Source organism: Schistocerca piceifrons, chromosome 3 (assembly GCF_021461385.2).
Source record: "Schistocerca piceifrons isolate TAMUIC-IGC-003096 chromosome 3, iqSchPice1.1, whole genome shotgun sequence".
In the NCBI taxonomy this organism is placed as follows: Eukaryota; Metazoa; Arthropoda; class Insecta; order Orthoptera; family Acrididae; genus Schistocerca; species Schistocerca piceifrons.
The window spans coordinates 928,553,087-928,576,502 of NC_060140.1; the positions used below are offsets into that span (position 1 = coordinate 928,553,087).

The 23,416-nt window shown below is 38.6% G+C and overlaps 1 protein-coding gene across 5 annotated transcripts in view; it reads right to left on the reverse strand.

Annotated features, from left to right (window-relative positions):
* LOC124788269 (atrophin-1) overlaps positions 1–23,416 on the reverse strand; it is a 181,767-nt gene that overhangs the window by 34,781 nt on the left and 123,570 nt on the right. For all 5 annotated transcript variants that reach the window (XM_047255477.1, XM_047255476.1, XM_047255478.1 and 2 more), the window contains one exon: positions 1,396–1,803. In XM_047255477.1, coding sequence (XP_047111433.1) covers positions 1,396–1,803 — 408 coding nt within the window. The remainder of the gene's footprint in view (positions 1–1,395; positions 1,804–23,416) is intronic.

Below are 23,416 nucleotides of genomic sequence, written 5' to 3' on the forward strand. Positions count from 1 at the left end.
TCAAGCTCATTTTTTAAATTTTATCCAAAAGCTTTCCAAAACAAAACTGTCTGCAGTACAAAAAACTAACTCCTTCCTATTATATGAAACTTTAGGGGGAAAATGATTACATCTAGCAAGATAGCATCATAGAGTGTACTAATCTGATGAAAAGATTCTGATGCACTCTTTATGTATCAATAACTTCTACAACATTCACAAATAAATGCTACAGCTCAGTAGAACTGATAACAAGGAACTTCTGTAAGTAAATACTGAACAGCACTTGATACACTTTGTTTGTTCACAAATTATTGCAGTAACAAAATGGTTGGAAAATTGGCACGAGTGATTTATCCTTTAATTCTGACCTCATGCTCACCGAGTTCAAACATTTTGCAGCCCTCGAGAGAAAGTCTTCTACAACTTTTTTTAAAAAAGAAAACATATACCAACATGACAAAAAGTAATATTACGTTGCACTTCGTTGTTTGTAGCTCAATGGCTCTTGATCTGTCTTATGATAGATAGAATGGGACTATTGGTCACTTGGTGTGGAATGACCCGAAACTATTACACAATTATTGCTGGTATACCATATATCCCAACCCCCCCCCCCCCCTCCCTCGCTTCTTTAAGATTTATTTTTGCCCTGTCAGAATAATCCTTCAGAGTCCACTGAACTATTTTCTTCATAGTGGAAGGGAAAGTACAGAATTTCTTTTGTTTCAGGTACACTACAACGAGAGCCATTTTCCTGTACACACCATTTTCTGCCCAATTTGCCACAAAAAGCAATAATATTTTGCATTTGTGAAGGTATTCCTCTTGGCAGTTGATTTTGACATTTACACATATATAATAATATCATGTGAAATACTGAGTGTCATCTGATTATATAAGATGTTACATATCTTCATGGCATCGGCTCACTGATTCTGTTCTCAAAATGTGAAATAGTTTTGCTTACTTATTTAATAAGGTGTTAATACTTCTGGTGTGTATCTTCTGTTGTGGCCTTTCAGCCTGTTTGATGCCGTTCTCCACAACAGTCTATTCTGTGCAAGCCTTTTCATCTCTGCATGGTTACTGCAACCTGTTTACTGCTGTGAAGTTTGTTTCCCTCTGCAATTTTTACCACTACACTTCTGATAAAGATAATGTATTTGTCCTACTGGAGTCAAATCTCAATACTTGGCAAAAATTTCTTTTAGTCATAGAAGGAGAAAAAAAGCATCTGCAACCACTGTTTAACACTTTTGGTTGCTTTTTCATCCATTCCCTACAAAAGGATAATATATTTTGTAAGCAAATAAGCCTTTCTTGTAGTATACTGGAGATAAAAAAGAACTATTAGAACTAACTACCTAAAGACATATAAAGAATATCATACAACAGAATGAAATCAGGCCTCACCTCTGGAGAGTGATTGCTTGAAGACTCTGTGACAGGCTGAGTTTCAAAGAGAAAACCATCTGGAGTAGTTGCAAACAGTGCAGCTGTTGCATATGGGTGAGCAGCAGGATGCACTGGTGTCACACTGTAATAAAGCTCAGGAGCCGAAGGATCAGCTGCTGTTGGTGCTGTGTGTGCAGAAGGCATTGGTCCGTAATAGTGGGCGGCAGCTGGAGCTGCTGCAAGATGCACCGTTGTTGCAGGAGGAACAGCAGTATGGGCAGTTGCAGGTTGTGGCTGACATGGAGTGGTTGGAGGACCACCGCCACTGCCACCACTTCCAGCTGGGACAGAACCTGCCGCTGGCCCTGTGCCTGGTGATGCAGTAGATGCTGGCCCCGCATAAACAAACTGATGTGAACTTTGAGCCTGTCACAAAACAAAACGTCGTATTCATCAATGATGTACAGAAATTATAGTGATGTTAACGCAAACATAAAAATTGTTGCACACGTGCCCTTTAACATATCCATATCCTGTTCCAATCTCCTATACACAGTTTAAAGAATTGGCATATCTCATACTGTACTTCAAATTTTCTATACTAAAATTAGGTTAATGAATTAAGTAAACAAATTATGTCACCTGAGATGTCTACTTATTTTCAACCCCCACCTCTCCTGACTACTTTCCCAAAATCTTCATCTTTCCAGTCTAATTTGTACCTCTTAACCTAAAATTCCAATGCCTAAAAGGTCAGGATTAGTTTCAGTTGTTATATTGTGCAAAAAACCAAATTAGCCTAACATATCCTTTGTTTAACATCATCAATCTCCTTTGAAATACACCACTTTTTATGTTATGAGGTTCATTCAAATGAAACCTGGTCAGTGCATCTACTGTTGCCTTACACGTAAGGTGGCACCATGTAACTGCAGGTATCGTAGTGCCATCTATTGGTACAGAGACGGACGCGTGCACATCGTTTGATGTTGCATAGCACCAGTGTGGTTTCACGCCAAAGAGAAGGTGGTTACACAAGTTATCATCCACATGAACATGCAGGGGAGTAAGCAGGAACAACGAGTGATTTGATTTTTGGCAACGGAGGGAGTTAGAAGTCCTGAAATGTATCGACAGATGAAGGCTGTGTACGGTGAGTAAAGTCTAAGTTGTTCAAATGTTGTGGAATGGCACAAACTATCCCTTGAGGGGTGAGAGTCACTGAAAGAAGATGCTTGTCCTGAACAGGCTCATCATGTCATCACACTGGAAATGGTTGCGGAAGTGAATGCATTAGTCTTGGACAACAGCAGAATCACCATGGACGAGATCCATTGTTTACTTGATATTGGTGTGGGTGGCACTTGAACTTGCGAAAAATCTGTGCGCAATGGGTTCCCCACCAACTGACTGCCAAACATTGTCACAGGTGATGAAACAGGGTGTTACTATTTTGACCCATTAAGCAAGTGTCAGAGCAAGCAGTGAAAACATGCGACTTCACCACTTCCAAGAAAATCAAAGGCCGCGCACACCAGTCCTGGTAAGGTCATGTCATTTTTTAACTACAAGGGCCCACTGCTGGGGAACCACCATCAATGTCCAGCATTATCAAGCCATTTTACAGAATCTTAGACAAGCCATCAAGTCGAAACGCTAAGGTATGTTGTCCAATGGTTATCCTCCTGCATGATAATACCCGCCCGCACACTGCCAATGCGGTGAAGACTACACTGCAGCAGTTTCAGTGGGAAACTGCTGTATCATCCACCATACTGTCACGACCTTTCACCATGTGACTCTTGTGTTTGGATCATGAGCTATTTGCGGACATCAAGTCACGATGGACGATGAAGAGTGTGACTGGGTCCAGGCCTGGATCGAACATCAGCCTAATGGGATAGATGTGCCAACAGTTTTGGCGACTAGTTTTGAGTATCTCTACTGTGTATAACAACATTTTTGAGTTAGTAAAATTGTTACTGTTAGTTTAGACTAGTGACCGGGTTTCATTTATATGCTCCTTATATAATTACTTTAAAGAGACTAAACGTTAAGATCATCAGTCTCTTATTCATCTCCAGGACAGAATCTGTGTAACCCATCTGCCTACGTCTAGAGTAAATCTCATGTGCATGTGTGACAAGGTTTTAATGTTTGTGCAGCATGTATCTGAGGTGGGACAGGGGTACCAGCTCAGTAGTTGCATACTGGGATGTGGGAAACTAGCTAAAAACCTCATTCAGGCTGGCTGACTGGCTCAACAGACTTCATCATCAATCTACGAGGCCGATTAGATCCCGGTTGGGCTTGCCTGCCATGTCTTGAAAAACGTGCATTTTACCTTCTCAGCTCCTACCTATTTATGCCATCTTTTATACTATCAGAGTCTACTTAGCCTCATGTATTTCCATTGTGACTTACCTATCTTGATTACCTCTGTTGCCATGGGAGCACTGTCCACTCTTATCACTTCTTGCTGCCTTTCCAGCCACCAATGTGACCAATCTCTCTGTGCTTCTGTGATTATTTAAATGTGTTCTGTATTTTCTAAACAACAAAGTTTTCTTCCCTAAAATCCTTCTCATAAAATAAAAGTAAGTATTCAGCAATGAGCACTAAAGATATCAATTTTTGGCAAGTCAAAATAGTGTGCTGGATCAGATCGCAGAAGAAACCAATGCTTTGCCACTGAAGCCATCATAGCATGCCACATGAACTGAAGATTCAATTGCCAGTATTGCTCTTCTGTCTTTCGAAGTTCTATCATGTCTGTGGATACTAAAGCCATTATATTTAGGTTATTCCTATCAATTCTATCGATCAATATTTCATCATCATTGGCTACAATTCCTCATTGGGCACACTGAGTGCATTTTTCCATCCATAAAGCAATTTCAGTTTTCACAATAATTAATGCAATTTTTCTTTTAATATAGCAAGAATTAGTGCACATTATCTGAAACAATCTTAAGTTCTATATAGGAATGTTTCTTATTACAAAAAAAATACAGAACAGTAATCTAGCTTTTGTAAATAATAGTTCCTTCCTCAGTGTAAAGGGGGAGTGATGGACTGGGGAAGGTTAAAATGATAGGGCGTATCACTCACACCCCAGGATGAGAGGAACCGACCTACTTTTGAGAATAAGGAGAGAGAAGTCAGCAGTACTGATATTTCATCTCTTGTAGGTAAATAATGCCCAGCAATTATGAGTATCTTGAGTAAATTTTTCTTTCGGTACAACAAATTTTATAGTAGTTTCCAATTTACTGCGAAAAAATTCTTACGAGGTTCTCTTCAAGGTTTTTGGAAGTCACATTTTGTGGTGGTTTGGCATTTTACAATATTTTCTATGACCATCTTTGAAACTACTTAACAACATGCCAAGAGACATCAATCTTGTTCGCCAGACCTCTCTTCCCTGACCAATTAAGATGCTAAAGCTTTAAGACCCTTTTTATATACTACGTTAAAGCGAGTGCTGAATTTATTTCTTTCTTTCTTTGTTTCAACTTTAAGATGGTCAAATCTACCCACATACATTCAATTTTAAGTGCTCTGTTCAATAAGAATATGCATGTCCACAATGCGATTGCCAATGCTGAAGCATTAGTTTCGCAGTTGTAATGAGACAGTGAATGTTGTACTGGATATCACCACCTATTTGGTAGCACAAATTTCTTCATCCTACCTGCAGTGCTAAAGAGATTTTTGAACAGAGGAAAGAAAGGAATATGCGAGAAGTAGTCAGCACACTAAGTCAGGGTTAGTTGCATCTACACAAGACAATTTGAGCTTCACACACGTTTCTAACCACTAGACTAAATGGGACCGATCTGTGCACATGCCTAAATGTGAACAGAACAAAGGCACACTCAAATGTATGAAGAGAAGTTTAGGGATCCATACCCAAGTCAACATTCAGTAGTGCCACACACAAGTGTGCTTGTAAATAATAAAACCCATGTCCATGTATGTTGTGTGCACACAGCGTGGTGTTTCATTAGTTCTAAAATATTCTTTGGCACATGTGCAGTCAGTATGTTAGTTGCACCAATGTTCTGTGCGAAAAGAAATCAAACACTATTATCGCTACTACACCTGTAGATATTGGAGCTATGAGCATTAACATAAATCAAACTTTTTACTTGGATTAAGGAGTACAGGTACAGTCACAATCACACTCCTTAAATCAAAGAACTGCAAGACAATTACCCAGACAGGTATTGACACTATTTAAGAACAGGCAGTGAAACATTTTATACATGATTGGACACTGTTGAGGATGAAACCAACTGGAATGACACAGTTATGAGCAGAAGCATTTTCAAGAGGATCATCATACAGCTAATCTTGGATTTTTAACAATGGGTCACTTCATCTAAAATTTTAAATTTTCCATGTCAATTTCTGCATCATTACCGTCTAATACAATTCAAGACAAATGCAAAGCACTTTACAATGTGCTATATTCAGAGGCCATGAAAGACAAAATTATTAGTTATTGCATTAATAATTTTTACCTATGAAGTTTCTGACAACTGCCAGCAAGAAACTAACACGGACTTCCAAATGGATTTTTTAATGACATCACTGCTTAAAAATGAGAATAAATGCTTGCAACTATTTGGTCATATAATTACCGAACTGACTGTGGAGTGCATTAAATGAAGTAGAGCTTTGATCTGTAATAGAAGTGTGAGGCCTCACAAATGTAAAAAGAGATGAAGGGTTGTGTTTTTAGCAAATCCCGCTCTAGCATTGAACTGCACATATTACTTCTACACCTAAAGAGCCAAAGAAACTGGTATACCAGCCTAATATTATATAGGGCCCCAGCGAGCATACAGAAGTGCCGCAACACGCCGTGGCATGGACTCTACTAATGTCTGAAGTAGTGCTGCAGAGAATTGACACCACAAATCCTGCAGGGCTGTCCATAAATCTGTAAGATTACGAGAGGGTGGAGATTCTTCTGAACAGCACATTGTAAAGCATCCCAGATACACTCAATAATGTTCATGTCTGTGGAGTTTGGCAGCCAGTGGAAGTGTTTAAACTCATGAGTGTTCCTGGAGCCATTCTGTAGCAATTCTGGATGTGTGTGGTGTCACATTGTCCTGCTGGAATTGCCCGAGTCCGTTGGAATGCAAATGCACATGAATGGATGCAGGTGATCAGACAAGACGCTTATGTATGTTTGTCCTGTCAGAGCCATATCTAGACATACCAGGGGTCCCATATCACTCCAACTGCACTCACACCACACCACTGCAGAGTCTCCACCAGCTTGAACAGTCACCTGCTGACAAGAAGAGTCCACGGATTCATGAGGCTGTCTCCATACCAATAAACGTCAAACTACTCGATACAATCGGAAATGAGACTCATCCAACAAGGCAACATGTTCCCAGTCATCAACAGTCCAATGTCAGTGTTGACAGCCCCAATAGTGATTTAATACTTTGTGTCATGCAGTCATCAAGAGTACATGAGTGGAACTTCAATTCCGAAAGCCAATATCGATGATGTTTCGTTGAATGGTTCACATACAGACACTTGTTGATGGCCCAGCATTGAAATCTGCAGCAATTTGCGGAAGGGTTGCAGTTCTGTCATGTTGAACGACTCTCTTCACTCGTGGTTGGTCCCATTCTTGCAGGATCTTTTTCCAGCTGCAGGGATGTCAGAGGTTTGATGTTTTACCAGATTCTTGACATTCGCAGTACACTCATGAAATGATCATACACGAAAATTCCCGTTTCATCACTACTGGGAGCTACTGTTTCCCATCGCTCGTGCATCGACTACAACACCATGTTCAAACTCACTTAAATTTTGACAACCTGTCAAGGAAGGGTACCCTACCAGGAAGCCATGTTACATGCTGGGATAGCCTAATGTGCGTGTCGTCATACAAGATACTGTATAGTACTAGTTATGTATAACGTTGTTCAAATACTATACTGGAGGTTCTACTGCTGCAGAGTACACTCTAATTACCTACTCTAAATGTATAAAAATACACGAGTTTACTTTTAAGGTTGTCATTCAGTGTGTTGACAACTGTACCTCACCAAACTCAATACTGTCTTCTTAGTCAACTCCATCATCATTCTCATAATCAACGTCAAGTTTTATCCATTCCCACAGAAGCATCCATCAGGGTGTATATGTGGACAAGGAAAAAAAATTCCCAGATTTTTCCCGGATATCCCTTTGAAAAAATATACTTTTCCCCAGGCGAAAATACACTTTTACCGTGCTAAGTGACAGCAGTTTTCTGTAGATTTTTCCTTTGGAACTGCAAAACTTATCACTCCTGTTAATGGTTTACATTTTATAAACTAGCGTAGTACTTCTTGGGGGGGGGGGGGGGGGGGATTTTGGAAAGACTTTTGATGAAAACAGAGGAGAGAAGTTTTGGAAAGACCTTAGATGTGCAGCAACATATACGCTGCATATTTTCGTGTAACGAAATTATAAATTGAATTGCACGAAACACAGCACGTTAGTGTCCGGAGCGTTGAAATAGAGATTGCGGTGTCCTTTTGTAAGCCAGTCATATCTCCTGCCACGTGATCTCGCCAGCTGATGACAGCACATATTCAGAGCATATGACATGTTATAGTCAGCCAATGGCAAGTTCACTGTTACGTAGTGTGAACAAACAAAGAGGAAAAGTTAATGGTTTGCATTAATATACATATTATAGCTACAAGAAAAGTAAGCTTTCACATATAATATTGCCCTCTAAGATTAATAAGCTACAAGAGAAACTAAGCTTTCACATGTCATATTGATCTATTTTGTGTGTGAGTTATACTTTAAGATACATCACACAAATGTGCCAGTAAATTTAAAATAATGACAAATGTCTGGTCACCTGGGCTCGAAAATCTTTTAAGTGGCTAGTCCACAAAGTGTTTGGTTTTAAACGCTCTGTGATTCAAGAAATTCATCCCACCTTCTCACACTTAACATAAATCATCTTGCGTAAAAAGCAATTTACTTTGAAAGTAATGCTTTCGAACCACCATTCGCAATACTATCCCGAGACTGTTAGAAGTAGATTCGATTTAGCAGTTGCCAGAGAGTGCCAGGAAACGGGCATTATTGTGCATGCGCAGCTGCAGTGGTGTAGGAGACCGGCATATTCATATATACAAATAAAGCACTACAAGAGCGTCAGCGAACAGCTGGAACTAGCCAATACTGTGGAAAGAAACACTTCATTTCAAATAAATTGATTACCTCAGTGGAAAGTTTAATAAAGCCAAATTTCTTTAGTGAACTGACAAAAATAACTTCATTATTCTGCAAGGCGATTAATGCTCGACTGCTAATAATTTTGAAATAAAATAAAATCAGAAAACTGAAACTAATAATATATTTTTGCCCTTCGTAATTATGTGAATGTATTATAATTCACTTGATAGCTCCCAGTCGCAGAAATCTGTTTTGTTTTCATTTGACGTGTTAGCTGTAAACAAAGAGGAAACAGCGAAATCACTTAACACAAACAGGGGTCAGGTGGAGACTAACCCCCCCCCCCTCCCCCCCAACAACTCTGAGAACTCTGCACATACATTTATCTCATTAGCATCTGGCTGCTTGCTGCTTACTGCCGATACAACTAACAGCCACATTTGAAGTAGGGGGAAGCAGGAGGAGGAACTGCTCGTACACAAGTCAACTGCACATGCGCAAGGGCTCGCTGGCAACTGGTCAAACGAACCTAATGTAAATAGTTGTGACGTCACACTCATAGAAAACAGTTTATTGTTACGAAGTATAACATAGTTTTCACACTAAGGCCTTCGACATATTTTTACTGTTTGCAGACGTTTGTGCGTGCACGGTGTATTGTTGTAAATGACGCATTTTCTTTGCCACTGAAGCTTTATTTTTTTCTCTCATTTATATTTTACTGTTGCAGTATCATTCTCCAGTAGCAGGAAATAGTAACATTCTTGGCTAGAGAATCAATTCTTACCAGTCAAACTTACAAAAATTTAATGAAAATATTCCCAGAATTCCGAAATATTCCATTCCCAGAATTCCGAAATATTCCATTCCCAGAATTCCGAAATATTCCATTCCCAGAATTCCGAAATATTCCATTCCCAGAATTCCGAAATATTCCATTCCCAGAATTCCGAAATATTCCATTCCCAGAATTCCGAAATATTCCATTCCCAGAATTCCGAAATATTCCCAGAATTCCGAAATATTCCCAGAATTCCGAAATATTCCCAGAATTCCGAAATATTCCCAGAATTCCGAAATATTCCCAGAATTCCGAAATATTCCCAGAATTCCGAAATATTCCCAGAATTCCGAAATATTCCCAGAATTCCGAAATATTCCCAGAATTCCGAAATATTCCCAGAATTCCGAAATATTCCCAGAATTCCGAAATATTCCCAGGGTTTTCCCAGTTTTCTCCCAGATGAAAAAAAATCTCAGGTTTTTCCTGGGTTTCCCTGTTGTCCTGGGTCGTATACACCCTGATCCATATTTATCATAAGCTTCGGTATTTAAACTGTTATTTACAAAATCTTTCGAGCTTACTTTCCACATATTGTTTGTTTTTTATAGACATTGCCACAAGCTGTGGTTTAAATAATGTAACACAGTGGTTAGTAGGACTGGCTGACATGCTACAGGTTGCCAGTTCAAACCCAACTACTAGCATTCATTTGTTATTTGGTGCTTATTATTTGTGTTAGGTTCTTGAAATATCTTATGTTTGTATATTCTGGATTATTCAATGTTTGTATAAATAGCTGCAGTCTCCATCCAGAAGGTCAGTTTCATTCTAGCTATATTTTGGTGTTCATAATAAACATACTTTCGGTGCTAATTGTCGCACTTCACTGATGAGCACGCTTTAAGACTTGGACTGGTTACAATGCAACACTGTTTGTTGGAGATGGTGTGTACTTCGAAACTTCTACAGGCTGTGTCTCCAATTAGGTAACCTAAAAGCTACCCTCTAGACAGACAGAAATCAGAATACTACATTGTTTCAAACATTGATATAGTAAGGAGATAATCACTTTCAAGCCAGCAGAAAGTCAGCTGCATGAGGCATCCATCAGTGTTTTCGAAAGACGCTGGTCAGGACCTGACAAAATGGCTGAAAGGATTCGACCAAATCACTAAATGCAACAGATGGGACGATGTGATGTTTGGAAAATGTATACTATTACTTGGACAATATAGCCCAGCAATGATTTGAGAACAACAAAAAGATGCTCAACAGCTGGGAAAAATTCCAAGCCAAACTGATGACAATATTTGATGACAATCAGTAGAAAGTCCCCTTAGCAGAAGAACAATATAAGATTGGGGCCTAATGTCAGAGCAAAACAACAGTCCTATGTACAGAATGTTTTGGCCCTTTGCAGCATTGTGATTTAGAATATGACAGAAGCCTTCAAAATCTCACAATTGATCAAAGGATTCAAAGAAGACATCCACCAAGATTTTCTGGTAAAAGATGTCACAAGAACAGAATAAGCCAAGTGGTGACAGCACATCGAGGAAATGCAACAGGAAATCCCTGATGAAAGAGAGATGATCAGTTCCCGAATGTGGTCCTTTTGGCAGTTGTGGATTACCTCCATAATCTCATTTCTCTCACAAGCTCTGTTGTAAGAGAAGAGAGACAGAATTTTATGGCAGCCAAGACTGCTGCATCAAATACACGAAAGACAGTGGCCATTAACACTGACCCCATGTGTCAGGAGGCAATGAGAATTTGAATAAAATATTTACTGATCTCCACCACCAGTCTAAAGTGGGGGGGGGGGGGGGGGGGGACTGGCTTATGCTATTACAACTAAATGGCAACCCAGTACCCAACTGATGCAGATACAGTCAACTCTTCCACCAAGTAAAACGCCCAGCAGAAGAGCACACATTTGGAGACTGGAGGAAAACACAGTGGCCTGTTTTCACTGTTGATGCCCACGACACTTCGTATACCAAGCAGAGAAACAAGACGAGCATTTGACAACTATTATGCCACAAGATTTCAACCATCACAACAGACCTGTTCATATCAGTCTGAACTGCAGATGACTAGTCAACCTGTAGGCTGAAGCTCATAGCCATTCCCTGGATGAGGTCACTCCCAAACACACCACAGCCATTCTCCATTGCCATATATCTGTCAAATTCATGAAAACTGGGGTGACTATCCATCTAGGTGAGGTCACCACAGATGAAAATCTTCAATGGATGAGAGTTATGAAGATGGCAAGAAATCTCCTCGATGTCCAACCGGTCTGGGCTACAGTCAACTCTGGGGCTTCTGTTACTGAAATGACAAATGCTTATCAATGCCAATTGCAGAAGACTATGTTCTGCAATATAAAAATGATCAGAAAATAAGTTCAACCAACAGGAACGTGCACTGCAAGAATACCTAGCAATGAAAGAACACAGCCCTTCATATCTGGTGTTTTAATAGAATGTAGACATGATGTTATTCTTAGATGGGACTTCTTGCAGGGATCACAAGCAATCTGACTGTGGAAGATCAGAACTCTTGACTGATGAAAAGCCACACACACACACACACACACACACACACACACACACACACACACACCGGTCACCAACAAGAGAAGTTCCAGTAATCCAGCAAGATGCTCAATATTGTACCTTACACAACACTTATTCCAATCTCTTGGTACTTCGTCAACCTCTAGCCCTCTTCTAACTTTAATTTTCTTCTCTTGCATTCTGCCTAATTTCTCCATGTTTTCCTCTGTTTAATGTACTTCATGTCTTTTTCACAATTTTGCAAGTTATTTTTTTCGGCATACATGTTCATTTCAATAAAATTAGATAAATTAAAATTTATTTCAATCAATCAGCAGAAAAGATTTAAAATTGAATTTAAAAGTTTTCTTCTATAGTTTATATTAAATGGGACCAATATTACCCTTCATCATGACACTGAAACAGTTTGTAACAACAACAACTGTACATATAATAATTTTTTCTTCGGATTTTCGATAAATTAGTGTAAGCAATGTATTGATTTCATTTGTTTTTCTTTTCATGTCATTATGTTAAAGAAAATGTAAGCAACTTTAGATGTGAATATTAATATTTATGTCAGATTTCAAGCAATGCTATAACAAAATTTAAGTGTAACCCTTGTTGAATCTATTGTAACATGTTTGAAATTGTAATTGTGCGCCTGGTCCATGCGTAGGCAATGTATTAGGATATGTGGAATGTAAAACCTTTGGTGAATACCCTATCTGTAGGGGAGCAGTAAAAGGTGGATGGCAGGCGAGCGCGGGAAAATGCACACGGGCACGGCACGGCATAACGGGCTCAGCAGTAACAGTCGGAGTTGGGCATCGGTCTGAGGAACACGTTCTGGATCGAGGAGGCTATCCTGGAAAAAGTGGTTTCATTGAACCTCGGATGTGCCGTTTCCGACGACTATACAGCATGGCTATATTCTACAGGCACTGAATTGAAAAGGATTGCGACGCTAAGAAGAAGCAAAGTGCCGACACAGTAAAAGCCATAGCTGTGATTGTATGTGTGCTGTGCGCCTCGCCATCTCGCCGCCTGCCAACCGCCGCATCGACTCGCACAGGTTGAATCTTTAGAATTGTATTCGTGTGGACCAGTGTTAATTTTGTTCCTGACTGTTCAATAATAACTTAACTTTTACCAGATTTGTCCTATCAATGAATTATCCTCATCACTAACCTAGACAGGGTCCTTTCCACATGTTGTGCAATCCGAGTGTCCCGAAATGAAGATTTAAAGTTTATGTTAATAAGAATTACCTGCAGACCTATTTATGCTAGAATGAATTTTAAGGAGCTTTATGGTTAATGAAAATATAAGTGAAGAGCAAAGGTCTGACAAAGTTGTAAGATAATTTTGGAATTGGTTTAGTAAGGAAGCTTAATTAATTTGAGACAAAAATAATGGTAGTTAAATGAGGAAGTAATTGGACAATAAGAGTAATAACTCATATTTTGTAAATCTTGAGTACTTAATGTTTCCAATAGTTAATGGTTTCAACACCGTGATCATAACAGTTTCAGGGTCTCCCCCCCCCCCCCCCTTTCTTTCACTCTTTTCTTTTCTATTCATTTAAATTCTGAAGTGACTGAACTGATTTGACCAGCAAAGTTAAAGTCAATATAAAACCTAAATTTATCAGTGTTTTACCATTATTAAAATTGACATTGTATGTGTGTGTGTGTGTGTCAAAAGTGCTATTTCTAGGGTGACCTATGCCCGATTTCAGTCGGATCAATAGACAAAACGCAGTTCGTAGTAATCATTGTAGTGTAATGTTGTGTATTTATAGCTTGTTCAAATTAGTACAGAAAGGGAAAATCTTAGTTCAGTAGATTTTTCTGGTTCTAAAATTCATCATATAATACAGTATTACTACGTGTGGTTATGCTTGTACGTACATCCACTTGTACAAGGGGAAAACCCACTTAATGCCTAATTAGGCTGGCGACCGTATTATTAACCATTGGTAGCATCGGCGGTGTATGTTTCTTACCCGTCCTAACGTGTAGTTGCACTTATACTTGCTTGACGTATCATTGTTGTTACTGACTGGGTGTAAGTCCGGTTTTGCTTCCATTCAGGTGCACGCGGTCATCATATTTACTAAAATCCTTTCTTATAAGGTGAAGCCCGTCAACTTGTCACAGTACAGGTTTTAAAGAGTTAACGTACGCCCCAGCGTGGACGTTACAAGTTACCAACAAATAATATACTATGACCTATTTATACAAGTTTGTCTATGAAGATGATGTAATCCTATAAAATATTTATATCTGCAAAAAGCAAATTGAGTCATGTCAAACACATTCAATTATTTAAATCTCCATATAACTAATCTTGGAAGCTTTTAAGCTTAAGCTCAATGTTTCAACATACCACAAAATAAAAACTGAAGTGGTTATCTCAGGAAGAAAGTAAATAAACTGCCCCTACACTATTAGCAGTTTTCTAAATTATTATAAAGATGACTACATTATACTATTTTTTCTTCACAATGGATACCACAGCAATTAATTTATTAAACTAAACTGGCATTTTCTTCTACTGAAGTAATAATTTTATTAGTTCACAACTAATATCAGTCTTCTAGGGCGTTCTCAAATGATTTTATGCTTCTGTACAAAATGGACTGTTATAATACTCCATGAATAGGAAAGTAATGATATGATCAGAAATAATTTTATACTCCAGTGAAATTTATTTCCAGTAAGTCCACATTCATATCATGACATTTCTATCTAGGAGATAATATATTTAATTTTATAAACAATCATAAAATCACTTAAGAATGACCTAGAAGGCTGAAACCACTTGTGAACTCAGAAAAATTATTTCAACAAAAGAAGAAAATGCCACGTTCTCTTAATGACTGCATCTATTTTAGCTACACAATGCAGTGAACGTAAGTTGATATACAGACCATAAAACAATATATGTAATGTGGATGCTGCAAAAGCTCCAGTGGATAATTAACAACAAAACAAACAAGAACTTTGAATGACACATATCTAATAAAAGTAAATAAATGACTAATCAGCAGACTCTTCACACCATGACTGGGTACACTTAATGACTGTCATTCACTAATAATAAATTTATGAACTGCCATTTATATAAAGACTGAATAGGTTTCTAAGTAAATATAATGCACTCTGCAACAAAATTAAAGTTTTACAATCTTCAGAGTCAATATAATAGCAGCCAACAACAAAATAACACAAATGAGTGACCATGTCAGGCAATCAAAAGTCAGATAAAAAAAAACCACAAATGCGCAGCACAGCAATGCACATGCTGTCTGACAAGCAAGCAGGCAAATCTGCTGTCAGAGTGAGGCAAGAGAGCAACACTGAGTGTAATGACCAACAAGTGAGCTAATTACAGATGAAAGAGGGATAACTCCCACCTGAGGTCGATCCGCAGACACTCAGTAGAGTCGCTCGAGAACTGGAGGTGGGGGCAGGGGAGGCATGTACGGCATGGAGGACAGCACCCCATCGGGCGCCAACCCCACACCACACTGTCAGGCATACGACAGCTGTCATTTTTCTCCTAGACAGAGATTTCTCATCTCTGTCATCTAAGCAACTGCTTAAATTTCAACACAGCAGTGTTCAATTTGCCAGTAGCAGCCATCTATGGACACTTGATATAATATTACCACATTACAGGGAAATTACCTTAATTTACAGTGACACACACACACACACACACACACACACACACACACACACACACACACAATGATCAGGCAACCTACCTAGTTCTACATAGTGCATTCTGTCACTGCCTACAGCAGCAATCCCACTAGTCAGTGTTACTACAGTTCTATAGTATAGCAAAACATTACAATAATGCTTCCACTGTGACTACAGGGGTGGTGACATGTCAAGTGACAGGATGTGGTATTTCGTGAAGTTCTTCCCAGAGCTATGCTCCACACCATACAATCCACTAGATCACTAAACGTTTTGCTGTTAACCACAGTTAAATCTAAGTTTAAAATTCAAGACACCCAGAATAGCAGCTGACAGTGAGATTAAGGCACCAGTTTTACAGGGTAAAATGAACTAACCCATAAGGAAACATATCAAGTCTTCATACTTTTCATTAACACTGAGTCTGAACTCTAGCAGGCAAAAATGGACATTTTAATCTTACACGGCGAGTCAAAAAGAACTCTACAACTTTGAAACAATACAGAAATTTATTGAGTAACTTTTAGACTGCTGATGTGTTATTTTATAACAACAACCTGAAGTTTCAAATAAAAGTGTCAAGAGTCATTTTGGTTTTATATGACCACCATTTGTGATGCAGCAAACATCTCACTGGTAATCAATGTCTCCCCACACTCATTGTGGCATATCAGGCTTAACTTGTGCAAAGGCAGCGTAGACTTGATTTTTTCAGGTCAGCTACACAGTACTCGTCAAAAAGTCTTTTGTGGAATGCCAGTCTTACGAGACATATGTTGCGTTGATTTCTGTGGAATGGAAACAAATCTCTTCCTAACCTGTTGGACAATCATCAACATGAGGGTGACTTGGTGATTTATCACGTCACAGTGAACAACCACTCAACAAAGTTCTTGTGCCAAGAGTATAAATTGTAGGCTTACTTGGAGGTTCTTAAGCTATTTGGTGCTAAGTTTACACCGAAAAGTAGTTGCAGAGATCATTTCATGAATCCAAAATTCACAACGAGCACACTCCACACCAGTGAAAGTAGCCATTTTAACTGTACACGACACTGGTGCTTATGGTGGAAGAACAGGGTACTGACGAACTACGTGTATCAAACTTGAGGTTGTGTGCTACAAAATAATGCATCTACCGATTGTGTAAGTTCTCAAATTTCTGTACCATTCAAAAGCCGTAAAGCCCTTTTTGACTAATCCTGTTTTTAAGGTAGAAAGTTCACAGTACAGTAGTAACCTTTTGACCAACAATGAAATTAGACATTCTAACTTAAAGTTATGTGCATTACTAGACTTTTGAATTAGAATTAACTTGTATAAAGAGTTTTTTATACCACTTTTTCTGAGAAAGAGGAAAATTTATCGAGGGGACATGTACGCAGTTTTTCAAAGCTAACATGATTATTTTACACAAAAATATTTAATAACGAAGCAAACAGCTTTTCTTCTCTACAGTAATCATGTATGAAAATCTCTCTCTGCTTTGTATACTTCAAAGTATGAGAATTTACACAGTGCAACTTTACACCCACTACACTAGTAAATACACTGACAGGTTGTACCTCACAGCCAGTTTTCCAGTCTGCTTCTTACCTCTACACATTTTTTTCCAAAAAAATAATTTCCAGTCAGTCATCCAGATGTACACTGTCGTGGTTTGGGATCTATTCTCTTAACAAGATGAGCTTGCTTCGTTGCCATAAACTGTGAAGTAGTTTGACAATTTCCATTGCCTAAGCAGGTTCTGACACACCTCTACCTATACAATCAATAAAGATGACCACCTGAGCAGTGTCTCTCATCCTTACCACATACATATTTTGTTTATCCTTCCCAAACAGCACTATGACATTCCATTTAAACCTAAAAGTTTGTTCACCTCCAAGTTTTGAATCTTCTACAGCACAACGTAACCGAAGTTGAGTTTTGAAGTTCATGCAACAGCAATTTTGACCAACTCTCTCTTGAAAGTCAAATTGGTGTAAAATTTATCTGTAAAATAAAAGTAACCCTTTACAATGCCTTCAACAGATTCACTGTGTCAGACCTTGATATGTAGAGAGATTCTCAGAAGGTGTGTATGCATACTGGAAATTACTGTGCATGGTTTTCATAAGAGGTCTATGTGCACTGGGTCAAAGCCAGTTTCCCCCATTTTTTTCTTTGCTAATGAATTATTTGTATAAAATTTTCTTAGAACAAAGATTAAATGCCAACAGAATTCTGGGACCTGTGTCCTTACATACAAAATACTACACTTTTACACACGTGACTCTTGATGACCAGAAACACTCATTTTCACAAGGGTACCACTATCCCACACTTTGATAAGAGTATGTAGCAGAAGCAGAATCAGTGCTTCGTATTTTCTTTATGTTCTGTTTGGCATACAGATTAGTTTGCTCCTTCATTTTTTCATCACAGAATCTGTAAAAAATTTAAAAAGAAAGCTCTAGATGTACTAGACACACACACACACACACACACACTCACACACACACACTCAACTGTCCAGATTGTGCTACTAATACAGCAGTAAGTGGCACATCATCTGTCATCTATCATTCCTCTGATTTAGTATGACACAAAGTTTCCAGCCTTTTCTTTGCTCTTTTGGCTCTTCAGGCAAGAGAGCTAGAGGAATAACATCACTGCTTGTTCCTGAAGGGTTTTCACAACCACTTTCCTTTTCAGAGTCCTACCACAAAAATCCCATTTTGTTCCAAATAATTCATAACTGGCCTCTCCAAAATCTCTTCAAGTAAACAATCCTTATCACTTAAGAGCCATCTACACCGCAATCCTCTGAAAAATCAATTTCACTATTCTCAAAATCACAAGGCAACCCATGAACAAACTCTGTCAAACAATCTTGAGACAACTAAGCATTTTGCTGAAATTCGCCGTTTTGAAAATCTTCAAAAAGAAACTTTTCTCCAGCATGTCCACACCACATAGCAATCAATATACAATCAAGCCTGCAGAAAATCCCAACTGCACAGGAATCAAAAATATTAACAGGGACAAAGACAAAGAGGGAGATAGTGAAAGCACCCTAAAAATTATAGGTGATGGATTTTCAGGCAGGCCAACTGCAACTGTACTTTTTAGAATGTGTGCCACAAACTGTTAATATCTCATGCTTATTAGCAAGCACTGCATTGTGGGATCTCTCAGTTGTTCATAACACACTTCTGCCCTAAGCTGGCTGCTTTTGGAGATTGTATAGGCTGTAACCATTTCACTTCATATATTTATCAGCATTTTACATAATTACTAACAAATGTAACCAGCCTCGTATCTCCAGGGTACGGACCCTATGCTAGATGCCTAGGAATGACACTGATGGGGAAAGGCAATTTAAACATACAACACTAATGACTGACTGAATTTGTTCTCAGAATGACAATGTAAATACTGTGAAACCTTGCACAGCGAGCATAATTCACTCCGGAATCTTACTCTTAGTGCAACACACTCATTAAGCGAAAGAAGTTATCCCGCATAAATTAATCTAAAATACAATAATGTGTTCCATGCAGAAAAAGTACTAGAAGTTTTATCTTATTCATGCCATTTATTCAAAGAAAATTACACACACAGGATTATGTACTTTACTATTCACAATACATAACTAATTCTTTTTTGCTAGGAAGCTATCTATAGTCATTTGTTTCTGCCAACAGTTCAACACTTGGTGAAAATGCGATACAGCATTGTTGTCAAATAAATATGTAACGCACGTAGCGACTGCTTTATTGGGGGGGGGGGGGGGGGGGGGGGGGGGGGGGGGGACGATGCAACAAATTCCCGTACTTTCAGCATTTCTCTTATTGTGCCAGAAGATTTTTGCTTTGCTGTCACCCCCCCCCCCCTCCTCCTCCTCCTCCTCCTCCAAACTCCTCTCCACAACTTTTAGCTGTGAAACACCCTGCAACTCCATAAGCTCTTCAGTGGTCATTTCTTGGCTGTGATCTTCCACAAGCTCATCGGTATCTGGTTATCCACATCTAGACCTATATTCTTGGCCAAAGACACAATCTCACAAAAAAGGCCACGTGTTACACGAGCGTTGTTGTTGGACCTCCACATCACATTTAACCTGCTCTTCTGGATTTTATGCTTCTTGAAGGCTCGTGGAGATTCTGAATGGCAGACAAGCAGCAGTTTAATTTTCAAATAGCCACTTGCATTGGCACAGAATATCAGAGTGAGATGGTCTTTCATTGGCTGTGACTAGGCAATGCATTCTCCTCCACTGTTACAAGGTACGCATCAGCATCTAAAGGTACGCTTCGGCATCTTTTCTGGAATAGGCCAATCTCATCACAATGAAAAACCTGTTGTGGCAGACACCCCCCAAAATCTACAATCATCTTTAAGTTGTTTATGAAGTTCTCCGCTGTCTTTGTGTCAGAGCTGGATTGTTTGCCATGCCTCACAATGCTGTGGATGTAGGTTCTTCTTAAACTTCTTGAACCACCCACGTCTTCCCTTAAACACTTCTTTGGCCGCTGATGATCCTGGCATCGTCTTAACGTGGTCGGCAAAAATCATTCTCGCCTTCTCACAAATTATTTTTGTGTTAATAGTATTGCCTTGCAATTGCTTTTCATTTATCCATATAAGGAGCAACCTTTTAACACTGTCCAGAATACAAAACTGCTGTTAAGATACTCTTGTCACTCGTTCTGAAGCATCTACCTCCTTAACCTTGTCCTTGTTATTGAGGATAGTGCAAAAAGTCGATGCAGACCGACTGTAAGTGTGTGCGAAATCAGCACCACTCACACCATGTTCACAGTCTCCACATTGTTGACATTTCACCCACTGCTTGCGAACTGCTGGTAAATCATCACCTTTCGCTTAACAAGCTATGTTTTGCATAATGAGTCTTTTTTTTTACAGTTTGTTTGGCTCCTTATGCGAATTGCACATTACAGGAGGTGCTTGTTAAGCAAGGTTACACCGTACACAACAAAAGAATCATCACAAACATATAATTTTTTAAGACTCTACTGAAAGCCCAGTTTCCAAATACTTTTTCTGCTGACTAGTAAAATTTTTAGTTTAACAGATTTGCCATTCCATAATTCCCCGAAGAATTACAGAGAAAAAACAACTGGAACTTCAAACAAGCAACAAATTTTTTTTTTTTTCATTATTTAAATTCTCAATTTTTCCTGTATACACCCACACCCGAGATTATATTCTATATCTGCAACAAAAGTTTTGTTTTAACTTTATTCGTCCGCTATGGACTCCACAGAAGACAAGACAATGAGAGGACTTCAAACTGCTCCAGTTTTTTAGTGCTGAACTTTATGATAAGAGATGGCAAATGGGAAGGAATGAAAGTAATGGAGAGAGAAAAAACTGAGAATAAGAACAGGTTTTTTTGGTTTAATATACAAAATACTCGACAAATGGAAGAAAAGATGTCAGACAGTGAAAGTGAGTACATTTCTTAATTGGTACAGAAACAATGTATTTCTTAAAGCCAAAGGCTTCTACAGTATGGAACACTGTGGATAGACATTCAAATTAATAAAAAGTGTATGACACGTGAGAAAAACCAAGAATATTAAATAAGATTTTGGTGAAAATCTATTAATCACTGTTCAAGTAATTTCATGTTAATACAACACAGAAAAGCAACGTTTTTAATTTTTATCATCTCAGATTTCTTTCAAATCTGGTGCATCCAATGACGCAGATAAGAGGTGGAAAACTACCAATTTGCAGAGGTTACAGGGCAGCTAAGTCTGTAAGCTGTGTGAAATATACATGCATCTATCTCAACATGAATGACTATAGCTCTGGCTCTAATCCAGGCAATAGTAATGAAACTTATACCAGTGAAAACCCAACAAGTAGAGCTTTACATTGTTTTATATAAATGGCAGGTTTCTGAACATTTTCACATGCAATGTCAGTGACCTTGACCTTTCACCTTTAACATCTCTAAACACTGCACCATCAATTTTTAAAAAATCTATGTTGTACTGTTCTAATATGTTACTATAAACATGGCAAATATCAAGATGTCACACTAATTGCATCATTTCTAAAAATTTATTTTATCAGCATCAGCACACTATTAAAATAGAGGTATTATATTTACAATTACAAGTCTTAAGTGATGTACAAAAATATGGTTTATACCATTGTAGTGAGAATACGAATTATTTACAATGTAACTTCAATGAAAAGGCAATAAAAAGTGATAACAACTCATCTCTCAAGTCTCCAATTAAATTGTTCACATTCACCAGATCTAATGCAGGGGGATAGGGAGTCCTCCAAGTTGGTGTCAGTGGATCCAGTCCTGTGAGAATGTCACATCTTCTGATAACACAAGTGTGTGGTTTGGCAGGAAACAGAAATGATGCAAGGCCATCCATGTAGATACAACAAGCAGCCTGTACTACACCTGTCTCTTTGTAAGTTTGTGAAACGTACGCTACTCACCAATAGCTATCATACATTAAGGCAACCAATTCATTTAAGTCTGCTAACAACATTTTATTCACCATAGCAGTCACTGACTCTTCTCTGCTCACTAGAGTCTTTACTATACCTTTGTTAACAGCTATTGCACAATGAAGCTTATGTACTTGAAACATTGCTTCAGCTTGGCAATGTACTGATCATGATAAGCCAATATATAATGGAGAACACAGGAAGGAACATTATCTTTGCACCACTGATACAACTGTCATGATGTCAAAATATGGTTCTCATGAGGTCAACTGAGACTGGCAAATGTGATTAATCTCTCTGTAGTCCCCAAAACCCCATCACAAGATCATTTACCACACTCTGTAACAAAAGAAATGCCACTCTACTTTAACATCAATTTCTCCCTGACAGTACGGCAGATTCATGAGATTCTTCCTGTTTTTGTATTGGGTAGCACATCCACCCAGAAAGTGGTAAATGTGCTTTGGAGCTGGAATGTGGCATTTTAAAAAATTCTCTCTCTCTCTCTCTCTCTCTCTCTCTCTCTCTCTCTCTCTCTCACACACACACACACACACACACACACACACACACACACACACACACACACGGGTCCCACCAGCACTGAGAACACAATGCTTTGGCTGCAACTCAAAGTTTTTGGGAATCCAACAGTGCTGATTTACTCTAATTCCATTTTTTCACAGTCACAGTCTTTTCTTCCTGGTATCTCTCAGGTCACATTAAGATCACAGTAAAAATAACATACACACTGAACTCTTTCTCACGCAAGGTCTTACCTGTTATAATCATTATAGCAGACAATCACTACTGTTAGGAACACAATCCTCAGCAAAGCATTCTGGGAGTCAAATTCACATACATCATCTGGCTGTGTGTTAACCCTACATAAACATGCATTTAAAAAGCACACAAAGTCAAGAAACAGGAACAAAAATATTCAGACATGAAGTGTTCGTCTCATTTTGAAAACAGAAACACCAGATTCTTTGTTCCGCTTATCGATGTTACTGCCAACCCACCAAAGCATGTCTTCCCTATAGCAGTTAATACCAGTCACATCAACTACAAGTCCCCTTAGATGCCTCTTGTGCGCCAGCTAGATCAGTAAACATGTTTTTAAAGTAAGACAAGGACTTCACGGTTTTCCTTATACTCTAGCACTTTGGAAGTAGTCAAAATTTGTATTTCGTCACACAACTACCCATACTGCGACACTTACAGGGTGACAATTATTGAACTAAATGCGAAAAAAAAGATTTAAATTAGTTACAAACTATGGCA